At 31.2% G+C, this 15,165-nt stretch overlaps 1 protein-coding gene across 4 annotated transcripts in view; it reads left to right on the top strand.

Annotated features, from left to right (window-relative positions):
- Positions 1–15,165, top strand: part of Pka-R1 (protein kinase, cAMP-dependent, regulatory subunit type 1) — a 219,637-nt gene that overhangs the window by 143,366 nt on the left and 61,106 nt on the right. The window contains exon 3 of one of the 4 annotated variants that reach the window (XM_075308379.1): positions 5,624–5,669. The exons of 2 other annotated variants lie outside the window; for them this stretch is intronic. In XM_075308379.1, coding sequence (XP_075164494.1) covers positions 5,624–5,669 — 46 coding nt within the window. Of the gene's footprint in view, positions 1–4,327; positions 4,455–5,623; positions 5,670–15,165 lie in introns of those variants that run through there. One more of the 4 variants, XM_075308381.1, reaches the window with a different exon arrangement.

Here is a 15,165-nt window from a genome sequence, read left to right as displayed (position 1 = left end):
TCTATAGAAAATTTTGTCAAAATTTTATATCTATAGAAAATTTTGTCAAAATTTTATTTCTATAGAAAATTTTGTCAAAATTTTATTTCCTTAGAAAATTTTGTCAAAATTTAATTTCCATAGAAAATTTTGTCAAAATTTTATGTCCATAGAAAATTTTGTCAAAATTTTATTTCCATAGAAAATTTTGTCAAAATTTTATTTCTATAGAAAATGTTGCCAAAATTTTATTTCTATAGAAAATTTTGTCAAAATTTTATTTTTATAGAAAATTTTATCAAAATTTCATTTCTATAGAAAATTTTATCAAAATTTTATTTCTATAGAAAATTTTTTCAAAATTTTATTTCTATAGACAATTTTGTCAAAATTTTATTTCTGTAGAAAATTTTGCAAAAATTTTATTTCTATGGAAAATTTTGTCAACATTTTATTTCTATGGAAAATTTTGTCAAAATTTTATTTCTATGGATAATTTTGTCAAAATTTTATTTCTACAGAAAATGTCAAAATTTTATTTCTATAAAAAATTTTGTCAAAATTTTGTTTCTATAGAAAATTTTGTCAAATTTTATTTCTATACAAAATTTTGTCAAAATTTTATTTCTATAGAAAATTTTGTCAAAATTTTATTTCAATAGAAAATTTTGTCAAAATATTCTATAGAAAATTTTGTCAACATTTTGTTTCTATAGAAAATTTTGTCAATATTTTATTTCTATACAATATTTTGTCAAAATTGTAATTCTATATAGAAAATTTTGTCAAAATTTTATTTCTATAGAAAATTCTTTCAAAATTTTATTTGTATAGAAAATTTTGTCAATATTTTATTTCTATAGAAAATTTTGTCAAAATTTTATTTCTTTAGAAAATTTTGTCAAAATTTTATTTCAATAGAAAATTTTGTCAAAATTTTATTTCTATGGAAAATTTTGTAAAAATTTTATTTTTATAGAAAATTTTATCAAAATTTTATTTCTATAGAAAATTTTGTCAAAATTTTATTTCTATAGAAAATTTTGTCAACATTTTATTTCTATTGAAAATTTTTTCAAAATTTTATTTCTATAGACAATTTTGTCAAAATGTTATTTCAATAGAAAATTTTGTCAAAATGTTATTTCCATAGAAAATTTTGTCAAAATTTTATTTCTATAGAAAATTTTGTTAAACTTTTTTTTATGAATATTAATTTTATTTCTATAGAAAATTTTGTCAAAATTTTATTTCAAGAGAACATTTTGTCAACATTTTATTTCTATAGAAAAATTTGTCAAAATTTTATTTCAATAGAAAATTTTGTCAAAATTTTATTTCTATGGAAAATTTTGTCAAAATTTTATTTTTATAGAAAATTTTGTCAAAATTTTATTTCAATAGAAAATACTGAAATATGTTGAAATATTGAAGTACGTCTTAGTTGGAGAGGAATATTTTTCAAAATCTACCAAAAATGGACATTGTCGCTGGGCACAATTTTTCGCTAAAAAGTGGATCTACGGCCAACTTTCCAGAGCACGCATTTTGATAAATAAAAATTCAATAGCTTTCAAGCGTTGTTCGTTTGTAAGACTATTCATGGTGAAATTTCACACCAAGAAACGTGTGTCATATGTTTAAACCGTTATTGCGCAAAAGATAAAGCTAAAAATCTTTCCTTGAAATATTGACGTACGTCTCAGTTGGAGAGGAATATTGTGCAAAATCTACCAAAAATTGATATTGTCGCTGGGCACAATTTTTCGCTAAAAAGTGGATCTACGGCCAACTTTCCAGAGCACACTGAAAGAATTCTCTTCTTTAATTTTACGAAGAATTCTTCTTTAACTACACTGAAAAAACAATGAACCCACCAGCAAGAAAACTTTCGGTTAATTTTAGAAAATTTTGAATATTTTTAGAAAATATTCAAAATGGAAACTTTCTCCAAACATAATAATTCCATGAACTAAAATAAAGTTAAATTGGCTTTAGTGAAATAGAGAGTTCATTTTTTGAGTGTATTCTTCGTGAATTATTCATTGAAACAACGACATTTTCAATCATTTTCGTAAATTTTACGAAGAACATTTTACGAATATGCGAAACGTCTACGAAATATTCTACATACATTTTTCTTCGAAATTGTTTCATTAAAACTACGTAATAATTTCATAAAAAGAACAAAATTGTTTCATAAAAAGTATGAAACTTTTTCATAAAAGTAAGTTTTTTCTTACAAACTACGAAAATTTTGTAAGAACTTTTCTTCGTAAAAAGAACGAAATATTTCGTGCTTTTAATGAAAAGTTTCTTTGGTTATAAAACAATGACAAATTTCGTACGTTTAACGAAATATCTTTCAAGCGTTGTTCGTTTGTAAGACGATTCATGGTTAAATTTCAGACCAAGAAACGTGTGTCAGCTGTTTAAACCACTATTGCGAAAAAGACAATAGCTACAAATCTATCCTTTATTATAAAACATTTTGATCTATTGCATTCAGAAATTAATTTTTCGTGATGGAATTCAAGTGTGTTTGCTTCATATTTGGCTGGAACACCACAAGTGTCTAACGTTAGAGCCCTCCTGCATTTATTTACACGGCGAATAGCAGCCGGGACATTACAAAATATAACTTTTCAATTCAATTAAATATAATTCAATATTCCAAGTGGGCCAGAAGGGACCCTATAGGTCAGTAATGACCACAGCGGGTCAGAAAGGACTCCCAAGCCAGTCATTCGAGATGGGTCAAAAGGGACTCCGTTGAGTCAGTAAGGGCTTCGCGGTACTCAATAAGGTTCAACATATATAAGCAGATGGGTCAGAAGGGACCCCATTGAACCAGACAAAGTTTAAAAAGTATAAAATGGTTGTCGAAATCACATACATATTTTCCTAAAAAAGAACATGTTTATCGCAAACATGTTACATATTCACCGTTCAAAAATAAAATTTTGCGCTAGGAGGTGGGTCTATACATTACGTTTTTTTTTCGTTGAACTAAAGTTAATTTTTTGCATTACAAATTTTCATTATTCATAACAAAAATTTATATTTTCATCATTTTGGGAAAGATTTTGATGAGATTAATTTAAAGTAGAGTTTCTTGAGCGACAACAGTTCACTTGTTTCACTGAACTCGGGAGCCACCGTTGTGCAATGGTTTGCATGCCCGCCTTGCATACACAAGGTCGTGGGTTCGATTCCTGCTTTGACCGAACACCAAAAAGTTTTTCAGCGGTGGATTATCCCACTTCAGTAATGCTGGTGACATTTCTGAGGGTTTCAAAGCTTCTCTAAGTGGTTCCACTGCAATGTGGAACGCCGTTCGGACTCGGCTATAAAAAGGAGGTCCCTTGTCATTGAGCTTAACATGGAATCGGGCAGCACTCAGTGATAAGAGAGAAGTTCACCAATGTGGTATCGCAATGGACTGAATAGTCTAAGTGAGCCTGATACATCGGGCTGCCACCTAACCTAACCTAACCTAACCTAACCTTCACTGAACTCACTGTTGTGATTGCTCCAGCAATGCGTGGTGGGTGAGGTGTAATTTCGTGGGTCTTTCTTTTACCAACCAATCAAGCTGCAAGTTTCCTAAAGCATTTACACTTGAATGTGTGGGCATTTGTTTTTCTTAATCTGCTGGATGTGTAGTTGTAGCCATATGGATTTGATGCTAGCTAGTGATTGCTTGGCCGGGTGATGACGTTGATATTGTTGTTAATGATGTACATGAAGATGATGATTGCTCTTGCCCCCCAAAACAGCGTGGCAAGGTCTAGTCCGGTCCAGAGTAGCCTATTCCCATCGAACCACAGATGAACAACAATTGTGTTGTGTTGAGTGGATGATTGTTGGCTTATGAGTGTTGTGTGGACGCTCTTCACCATAGTGGTATTTTTTTTTAATGGGATTTGTTTAATTTACGTCTGTTGTTCAGCATTTTGCTTACGCTCATCGATGTTTAGACAATTTCATTGTCGTTTGTCATAAGCTCTGAGAATCTTAGAAAATACATATTTGTTTTCTCGCTTCCCTCTTACGTATCTCAAATTTTATTACTTGAAAATGTTTAAATATAATTTTTAAATTTGCACCACTTTTTGTTTTGCGGATTTTCTTTTGTTTAGGTTTTTCTTAGTTCGAAATATTCTGTGCTTCCGATAGTAAGTGTTTGCGAGCGAGTTAATTCTCAAGAGTTCAGTGGAAAAAACAAATTAAAAAGAAAAAAATATACAAAAATAAATTGGGAAAATCAAATATATTTCCAAAATACACACAAAATTCATGTGTGGTGTGCTAAAGTGAATCCACAAAAACAAATAAAATAAAATAAAATTTCTTGAGAATACAGTTGGTTATATTGTGAATTTTGTATTGTGTTTAAATTTAATTCTTATTTTCTGCATTTTCTTCAGCAAATATTTTTGTTTAATATGTCCAATTCGCTGTCCCTCAAATTGGTAAGTGAAATGAAGAAAAACTGAAAAAGTCAATCAATAGATTGAGTAGTTACAAATGAGCTATATGCACTGAAAAAATATTGTCTTGAGGCCGAAGGCTTCATGTCCTTAAAATACAAATGCGAATTTTGCTTAGGCACATTTCTCTAATATAAAGATTTTTTCTTTGTTCAAACGCCGATAAACTTTTCAATGAAGTCGTTTTGTCCTTATAGTTAAGTAATGATTCGACTTAAAGTTGGCTGTTCTAACATGAAGAAAAATGACTAACATATTATTTTGTATTATAAGGAAAATGAGTATTATTTTGTATTATTTACTGGCAACATTATTCTCCAAAATCTCCCAGGCGCAAAATTCCAACGTTTTGAGATCCGATTATGAGATTTTTAGAGTAGATCGTAAAGGTTTTGCAGGAGGAGTGGCTATTTACGTGAAGAAGGGAATAAACTGCAGGCCCAAGTTCACTTCCGACGGCATCGAATCAATAGAGTACATTTTCTTGGAGATTCGCTCTCTTGATCGGACTGTTCTGATTGGGAGTGTATACCGACCCAGAAGTAATATCGATATGGAGATTTTTCGACACAATATGATGAGATTGTGATTGCACGTGATTTTAACAGAAATCTTCTGATTAACCGACATTTGGTAGGACAAATGTCGGCATCTTGGTCTGTACTTGGTAAATACTGACACTCCAACACATTTCACGCAATTTGCTAACACCTTACTGGATCTCTTCGTAGTTTATACTGAGGACAATGTTATCCAATATGATCAATTAAGAGTACCTTGCTTCTCGAAGCATGATTTGATCTTTTTGACCTATACGATAAGTGTTCCACATGGAACTGACACTTATTCCTACAGGGATTTTAGGAACATTGACTATTCGGCTCTGAGACGGCAATTTTTTCTTATAGATTGGTCATCTATATACTACATCGATTTCCCTAATGATCAGTTGGCTTTCCTGGAGGATAATATAACATCGCTTTTTGATATAACCGTACCGATTATTACAATGACAGTAAGGAGGAAAGGTAATGGCTGGTTCACCTCTCGTATCAGGGAGCTGATCAGACAAAGGGATTTGAGGTTCGCCCAATGGAAAATCCTCAGGTCTACTGAGGCCCATGGCAAGTTTCGTGTTGCTCGAAGAGCAGTAAATAGAGAGATCTCTCGGGAGAAACGCAGGCACCTCGAGAGAAAGTTTGGGAACGTTCTAGGTTCAGGTATGACATGGGAGACTCTAAAGGATATTGGTATTGGCAAATGTGGTGGAACGGTTGATCCATCTATCGATCTTGATTCCCTTAACGAAATGTTTTACACCTTCCCAATTTCTTCTGCGGATCTATCATATTATGATACATCGAATACTCCAATGGAATCATCTTTCAATTTTGAATGTGTAAATCGTTTTGATGTCCTCGGCAGCTTTCTATCTGTGAAGTCCAATGCAGTTGGCGCGGACAATATTGATCCGAGATTTATTAAGATTCTTCTGCCGGAACTGATGCCTTACTTGACATACATATTTAATTAATTTATTACTAGAAGTATCTTTCCTGATCGCTGGAAAATCGCCAGGATAATACCAATTCCGAAGAGGAACTCTGATTATAGACCAATTGCTATTCTGCCATATTTATCGAAAGTATTCGAACACATATTGCATGGACAAATCATATCACACGTCAGCCGTAATAATATTCTATCGGATCGACAATCCGGTTTTAGGGCTCATCATAGCTGTACTTCGGCATTAACGGATGTGGTTGAGGACATCAGAGAGTGTATCGCACTACTTGCCCTGCTTGATAATTCGAAAGCTTTCCGCAAGGTTCTATATTAGGACCTTTACTATTTTCTGTCTATGCGAAAGACTTGCCGGGTGTCTTGACTCATTCCATTCTTGGTTGGAGTTGAGTCCTTGTCCATGGCCGAAATAGTTGTCTGTGACTTCTTCTAAAATTTCAAACAGAATGGCTTCTCATCGGAGAAAACCAAATTCGGTAACTGGTCACTTTAGTGCAAGCGAATCTCTCTTTTTTTGTGCATCGATAAGCTCCTTCACTTTTTTTGCAACCTCAATGGCTCCTCTTTCAATACGTGTTGCATCCGTTCTCGCGATATGTTCAATTCACGCGCAAGTTTTGTACCACTGCTGCATGGATTTGAATCATATCTGGACATCAGTTTTTGGATCTTTTCTGGTGTTGTTGCATCCACTTTAGAAACGCGATGTAACGCTGAGGAGCTATTGTACTAAAAAACAAATAATTTATTCCCATTGAAATGGAGGAGGGCTTTAACGATAGCCAGCCACTTGTGCTCGTCCAGCCAAACTTCCTGGAAGAAAAGGTTGGGAGACTTTGATGCTACAAAACTCGATGTGCAAGTAAGGTTTGATGTTTACTCAAAAGATCCAAACAACATCTCGCGAAGATTAGCTAGTAGTGCAGAGATATAAAAAATGTTGTTATATATATTTTAACTGCATCAAAATCCTTAGCCTTCGTCTTCATCAGCTCGCTAACGGTCATAAGCTGTCCCAAATCTCTCAACGAGATGGCTGGGTAATTTAATATGGTAATTCATATAAATTGGTGTGACTTGAAACAATCTTGCATACTCCAGAAAATCCAGTGTAAATTCGTACGCGTCTAGCAAACTGCAAATTTACACTATGCAAGAATGATACAGGATGGCGACCTATAACCACCGCACCGCCGCAGTTCTTCCAAAAATGGTAGATATTTTACTGTTTGGTAAATTGGTAGAATTCTTGATGTTTTGGTAGATTTTGTAAAATCTTCCTCTCTAACTAAGAGGTACTTGACAAATTTTCAATACAAAATAGAATTTTGACAAAATTTTCAACACAAAATAAAATTTTGACAAAATTTTCTATAGAAATAAAATTTTGACAAAATTTTCTATAGAAATAAAATTTTGAAAATTTTTTCTATAGAAATAAAATTTTGACAAAATTTTCTATAGAAATAAAATTTTGACAAAATTGTCTATAGAAATAAAATTTTGACAAAATTTTCTATAGAAATAAAATTTTGACAAAATGTTTTATCGAAATAAAATTTTGACAAAATTTTCTATGGAAATAAAATTTTGACAAAATTTTCTATGGAAATAAAATTTTGACAAAATTTTCTATGGAAATAAAATTTTGACAAAATTTTCTATAGAAATAAAATTTTGACAAAATATTCTATAGAAACAAAATTTTCTATAGAAATAAAATTTTGACAACATTTTCTATAGAAATAAAATTTTGACAAAATTTTCTATAGAAATAAAATTTTGACAAACTGTTTTATAGAAATAAAATTTTGACAAAATATTCTATAGAAATAAAATTTTGACAAAATTTTCTATAGAAATAAATTTTTGACAAAATTTTCTATAGAAATCAAATTTTGACAAAATTTTCTATGGAAATAAAATTTTGACAAAATTTTCTATAGAAATAAAATTTTGACAAAATTTTCTATAGAAATAAAATTTTGACAAAATATTCTATAGAAACAGAATTTTCTATAGAAATAAAATTTTGACAAAACTTTCTATAGAAATAAAATTTTTACAAAACTTTCTATAGAAATAAAATGTTGACAACATTTTCTATAGAAATAAAATGTTGACAAATTTTTTTATAGAAATAAAATTTTGACAAAATTTTCTATAGAAATAAAATTTTGACAAAGTTTTCTATAGAAATAAAATTTTGACAAAATTTTCTATAGAAATAAAATTTTGACAAAATTTTTTATAGAAATAAAATTTTGACAAAATTTTCAATAGAAATAAAATTTTGACAAAATATTCTATAGAAATAAAATTTTGACAAAATATTCTATAGAAATAAAATTTTGAAAAAACTTTCTATAGAAATAAAATTTTGACAACATTTTCTATAGAAATAAAATTTTGACAAATTTTTCTATAGAAATAAAATTGTGACAAAATTTTCTATAGAAATAAAATTTTGACAAAAATTTCTATAGAAATAAAATGTTGACTAAATTTTCTATAGAAATAAAATTTTGACAAATTTTTCTATAGAAATAAAATTTTGACAATATTTTCTATAGAAATAAAATTTTCCATTTGTTTTGTTTTGTTATTGTTGGTTTTGTTCTTTAAGCATTGTTGTTGTTTTTTTATTTCAGCTTAAAACCATACATTGACTAAACTACAAGAGTAGCTTAACCAACAGAGGAAAAGAATGTTTGTCAAATTTATTTGGGCAAAGCCCTATAGACTGCAAGATGGTTGGATGGACGCACGTTTCGGAATTACCACATTCCTCATCAGCATCCTCTACTTGCAGCAAAACTATCAACCAATTATCAGAATAAATTCAGGCAGTTTATTAAACCCAACAAAAACCACACTTGAACCCTCCGAAAAAAGGTTTTACATTGATAGCCGGCTTATGCCAAATAAATTCGAAACAAACATATCTCTTTTCCTATGCCACTGTCAAATCATCGATTTGAATTCACATGGCTGGGTTTATTTTGAGCGTGCCTCCTCTTCTTTTTCCATTTGTTTTGTTTTGTTATTGTTGGTTTTGTTCTTTAAGCATTGTTGTTGTTTTTTTATTTCAGCTTAAAACCATACATTGACTAAACTACAAGAGTAGCTTAACCAACAGAGGAAAAGAATGTTTGTCAAATTTATTTGGGCAAAGCCCTATAGACTGCAAGATGGTTGGATGGACGCACGTTTCGGAATTACCACATTCCTCATCAGCATCCTCTACTTGCAGCAAAACTATCAACCAATTATCAGAATAAATTCAGGCAGTTTATTAAACCCAACAAAAACCACACTTGAACCCTCCGAAAAAAGGTTTTACATTGATAGCCGGCTTATGCCAAATAAATTCGAAACAAACATATCTCTTTTCCTATGCCACTGTCAAATCATCGATTTGAATTCACATGGCTGGGTTTATTTTGAGCGTGCCTCCTCTTCTTTTTCCATTTGTTTTGTTTTGTTATTGTTGGTTTTGTTCTTTAAGCATTGTTGTTGTTTTTTTATTTCAGCTTAAAACCATACATTGACTAAACTACAAGAGTAGCTTAACCAACAGAGGAAAAGAATGTTTGTCAAATTTATTTGGGCAAAGCCCTATAGACTGCAAGATGGTTGGATGGACGCACGTTTCGGAATTACCACATTCCTCATCAGCATCCTCTACTTGCAGCAAAACTATCAACCAATTATCAGAATAAATTCAGGCAGTTTATTAAACCCAACAAAAACCACACTTGAACCCTCCGAAAAAAGGTTTTACATTGATAGCCGGCTTATGCCAAATAAATTCGAAACAAACATATCTCTTTTCCTATGCCACTGTCAAATCATCGATTTGAATTCACATGGCTGGGTTTATTTTGAGCGTGCCTCCTCTTCTTTTTCCATTTGTTTTGTTTTGTTATTGTTGGTTTTGTTCTTTAAGCATTGTTGTTGTTTTTTTATTTCAGCTTAAAACCATACATTGACTAAACTACAAGAGTAGCTTAACCAACAGAGGAAAAGAATGTTTGTCAAATTTATTTGGGCAAAGCCCTATAGACTGCAAGATGGTTGGATGGACGCACGTTTCGGAATTACCACATTCCTCATCAGCATCCTCTACTTGCAGCAAAACTATCAACCAATTATCAGAATAAATTCAGGCAGTTTATTAAACCCAACAAAAACCACACTTGAACCCTCCGAAAAAAGGTTTTACATTGATAGCCGGCTTATGCCAAATAAATTCGAAACAAACATATCTCTTTTCCTATGCCACTGTCAAATCATCGATTTGAATTCACATGGCTGGGTTTATTTTGAGCGTGCCTCCTCTTCTTTTTCCATTTGTTTTGTTTTGTTATTGTTGGTTTTGTTCTTTAAGCATTGTTGTTGTTTTTTTATTTCAGCTTAAAACCATACATTGACTAAACTACAAGAGTAGCTTAACCAACAGAGGAAAAGAATGTTTGTCAAATTTATTTGGGCAAAGCCCTATAGACTGCAAGATGGTTGGATGGACGCACGTTTCGGAATTACCACATTCCTCATCAGCATCCTCTACTTGCAGCAAAACTATCAACCAATTATCAGAATAAATTCAGGCAGTTTATTAAACCCAACAAAAACCACACTTGAACCCTCCGAAAAAAGGTTTTACATTGATAGCCGGCTTATGCCAAATAAATTCGAAACAAACATATCTCTTTTCCTATGCCACTGTCAAATCATCGATTTGAATTCACATGGCTGGGTTTATTTTGAGCGTGCCTCCTCTTCTTTTTCCATTTGTTTTGTTTTGTTATTGTTGGTTTTGTTCTTTAAGCATTGTTGTTGTTTTTTTATTTCAGCTTAAAACCATACATTGACTAAACTACAAGAGTAGCTTAACCAACAGAGGAAAAGAATGTTTGTCAAATTTATTTGGGCAAAGCCCTATAGACTGTAATTCCGAAACGTGCGTCCATCCAACCATCTTGCAGTCTATAGGGCTTTGCCCAAATAAATTTGACAAACATTCTTTTCCTCTGTTGGTTAAGCTACTCTTGTAGTTTAGTCAATGTATGGTTTTAAGCTGAAATAAAAAAACAACAACAATGCTTAAAGAACAAAACCAACAATAACAAAACAAAACAAATGGAAAAAGAAGAGGAGGCACGCTCAAAATAAACCCAGCCATGTGAATTCAAATCGATGATTTGACAGTGGCATAGGAAAAGAGATATGTTTGTTTCGAATTTATTTGGCATAAGCCGGCTATCAATGTAAAACCTTTTTTCGGAGGGTTCAAGTGTGGTTTTTGTTGGGTTTAATAAACTGCCTGAATTTATTCTGATAATTGGTTGATAGTTTTGCTGCAAGTAGAGGATGCTGATGAGGAATGTGGTAATTCCGAAACGTGCGTCCATCCAACCATCTTGCAGTCTATAGGGCTTTGCCCAAATAAATTTGACAAACATTCTTTTCCTCTGTTGGTTAAGCTACTCTTGTAGTTTAGTCAATGTATGGTTTTAAGCTGAAATAAAAAAACAACAACAATGCTTAAAGAACAAAACCAACAATAACAAAACAAAACAAATGGAAAAAGAAGAGGAGGCACGCTCAAAATAAACCCAGCCATGTGAATTCAAATCGATGATTTGACAGTGGCATAGGAAAAGAGATATGTTTGTTTCGAATTTATTTGGCATAAGCCGGCTATCAATGTAAAACCTTTTTTCGGAGGGTTCAAGTGTGGTTTTTGTTGGGTTTAATAAACTGCCTGAATTTATTCTGATAATTGGTTGATAGTTTTGCTGCAAGTAGAGGATGCTGATGAGGAATGTGGTAATTCCGAAACGTGCGTCCATCCAACCATCTTGCAGTCTATAGGGCTTTGCCCAAATAAATTTGACAAACATTCTTTTCCTCTGTTGGTTAAGCTACTCTTGTAGTTTAGTCAATGTATGGTTTTAAGCTGAAATAAAAAAACAACAACAATGCTTAAAGAACAAAACCAACAATAACAAAACAAAACAAATGGAAAAAGAAGAGGAGGCACGCTCAAAATAAACCCAGCCATGTGAATTCAAATCGATGATTTGACAGTGGCATAGGAAAAGAGATATGTTTGTTTCGAATTTATTTGGCATAAGCCGGCTATCAATGTAAAACCTTTTTTCGGAGGGTTCAAGTGTGGTTTTTGTTGGGTTTAATAAACTGCCTGAATTTATTCTGATAATTGGTTGATAGTTTTGCTGCAAGTAGAGGATGCTGATGAGGAATGTGGTAATTCCGAAACGTGCGTCCATCCAACCATCTTGCAGTCTATAGGGCTTTGCCCAAATAAATTTGACAAACATTCTTTTCCTCTGTTGGTTAAGCTACTCTTGTAGTTTAGTCAATGTATGGTTTTAAGCTGAAATAAAAAAACAACAACAACGAAATAAAATTTTGACAAAATTTTTATAGAAATAAAATTTTGACAAAATTTTCTATAGAAATAAAATAAAATTTTGACAAAAGATTCTGTACACATAAAATTTTGACAAAACATTCTATACAAATAAAATTTTGACAAAATTGTCTATACAAATAAAATTTTGACAAAATTTTCTATAGAAATAAAATTTTGACAAAATGTTTTATAGAAATAAAATTTTGACAAAATATTCTATAGAAATACAAATTTGACAAAATTTTCTATAGAAACAAAATTTTATTGTTGTTCTTGATTTCAGCTTAAAACCATGCATTGACTAAACTACAAGTGTAGCGTAACCAACAGAGGAACAGTATGCTTGTCATATTTATTTGGGCAAAGCCCTATAGACTGCAAGATGGTTGTATGGACAGCTGTTTCGGAATTACCGCATTCCTCATCAGCATCCTCTACTTGCAGCAAAACTATCAACATATTATCAGAATAAATTCGGGTAGTTCACTAAACCCAAACTGAAAAACTCTTGAACCTCCCGAAAAAAAAGGTTTTTGATAGTCCTCCGGAGCCTCATGGGTGAGCAAAATTCATCCGATTCGGTTGAAATTTGGTACGTGCTGTTAGTATATGGTCTCTGACAACCATGCAGGAATTGGTCCATATCGGTCCATAATTACATGTAGCGATCCCTTTTGACCTCTGGAGCTCTTGGAGGAGCCAAATTCATCCGATCCGGTTGAAATTTGGTACGTGGTGATATTTGATACATTTCGCTAGTATATGGCCGCTAGCAACCATGCCAAAATTGGTCCATATGGGTCTATAGTTATATAGCCGATTCCCAAAAATAATCTACCAAGATTTTATTTCTATAGAAAATTTTGTCAAAATTTTATTACTATACAAAATTTTGTCAAAATTTTATTACTATACAAAATTTTGTCAAGATTTTATTTCTATAGGAAATTTTGTCAAAATGTTATTAGTATACAAAATTTTCTAAAGAGTTTATTTCTATAGAAAAGTTTGTCAAAATTTTATTGGTATAGAAAATTTTGTCACATTGAATTATATACGTTTTTAATCGGCCTTTGTTTTTAATATATACCCCGTATGGACTAACTTACAATTGAAAACAAGGTGTTAAGAAGTTTTAAGATACCTTGGCCATCGGCAAGTGTTACCTCAACCCAAGTAATTCGATTGTGGGTACAAGTTTCTATGCAATCCATGGTGGAGGGTACACAGAAAAAAAATTCCGTAGTTAAACTAACGCTAAATTTAACTTATTTTTATTGGAAAAAATGTATTTGTTTGTAGTTAAATTTTATTATTTTTATCGAAATTTTCCACAGCTTAATGAAATCTTACTTTTTTTAAGTATGTCTCAAAAATTTTATGAACTAAACGTGAGTATAAAGTTCAATGACCGTACACATAAGTTCAATATGAACTAAAGCAAAAGAAGATTTTCGTACGATTCCCAAAAATAGTAAGAATGAACTACTGTATGGTTAAAATGGTCATGATTTGGTGCCAATGATTTTCTTCTTTGCTTTTAGTTAATTTTTTCATCTATGAGATGATGTAATTTCGTGAACTGCAGTTAAAAAGTACAACAGGGCATTAAAATTTTCTGGTTTTAATAACGCTTTGTGGAAATCTCAAAATGTGGAGTAAAATTGAGTTCAATTTTCGTGCGATGTAGTTCATTCTTCCTATAAAACAGTTCACTTTTTTTTCGGTGTACATAAGATTCGGCCTGGCCGAACTTACGGCCGTATATACTTGTTTTTTAATTGAAATGTCTTCAATCACAGAAATGATAGTATCAATTAAAAAATTAATTGATTAAATTAAAAAATTAATTGATACTATTAATTTTTGTGATTGATTTTAGTTTCAATTAAAGAATTTGATGATTCAATTAAATTTTTAATCGAATATTTTTTCAATTTGTCCAATTAAAATTTAAATTGGAAAATTTTTCGTGAAATTTTTTTCTGTGTGGCCACAGTGTTTGTTTTCTTTTTTTTGTTTTAGTCTATAAAACAATATTTATATCCAATGAAACAAGCTACACTCAAAAAAATGTGAACTCTCTATTTCACTAAAGCCAATTTAACTTTGTTTTAGTTCAAGGAATTATTATGTTTGGAGAAAGTTTCCTTTACTTTAATAATTTTTTTGTGTACGTTAGTTAAATTAACTAAAAAACGGGAAAAATTATACATAAATTAAGCATAAAGGTTTACTAAATTCGTATTTCTCACAACAAAGTTCATTATTTCTTTAAATATGTAAATTTTACTACAAATGCGTCTATCATGAACTTCGTATGTCACTAAAGACATTCTTGCAATTTTGAACTCCAATTTTTTCCTTCAAACTACAAATTTTTCTTTAACATGCGGAAAAAATGATTAAGCCTAATAAATTTTCTTGAATTTGTCGAAAAATATTTACTTATTTTTATGATATCGGCGTGATGTCAGCGTTTGTAATACTGTTTAGTTAAAATTATCTAAAAATATCCAAAATTTTCTAAATTATTCAAAAGTTTTCTTCCTGGTGGGTTCACTGTTTTTTCAGTGTACACATACAGATATTAATGACACATATATCTAGCTTTTCTAGATGGAACACACGAAGAACGATAATCGATATAACCTCGAGATTTGCAATCTTTGACGCAATACACCAGACTTTATTTATGAAGACAATTTTGTTTTATTCAATATT

This window comes from Haematobia irritans, chromosome 4, assembly GCF_050003625.1.
Source record: "Haematobia irritans isolate KBUSLIRL chromosome 4, ASM5000362v1, whole genome shotgun sequence".
Taxonomy (NCBI): Eukaryota; Metazoa; Arthropoda; class Insecta; order Diptera; family Muscidae; genus Haematobia; species Haematobia irritans.
Note: the sequence above shows the minus strand (reverse complement) of the source record. Positions and strands in the feature narration are given on the sequence as shown.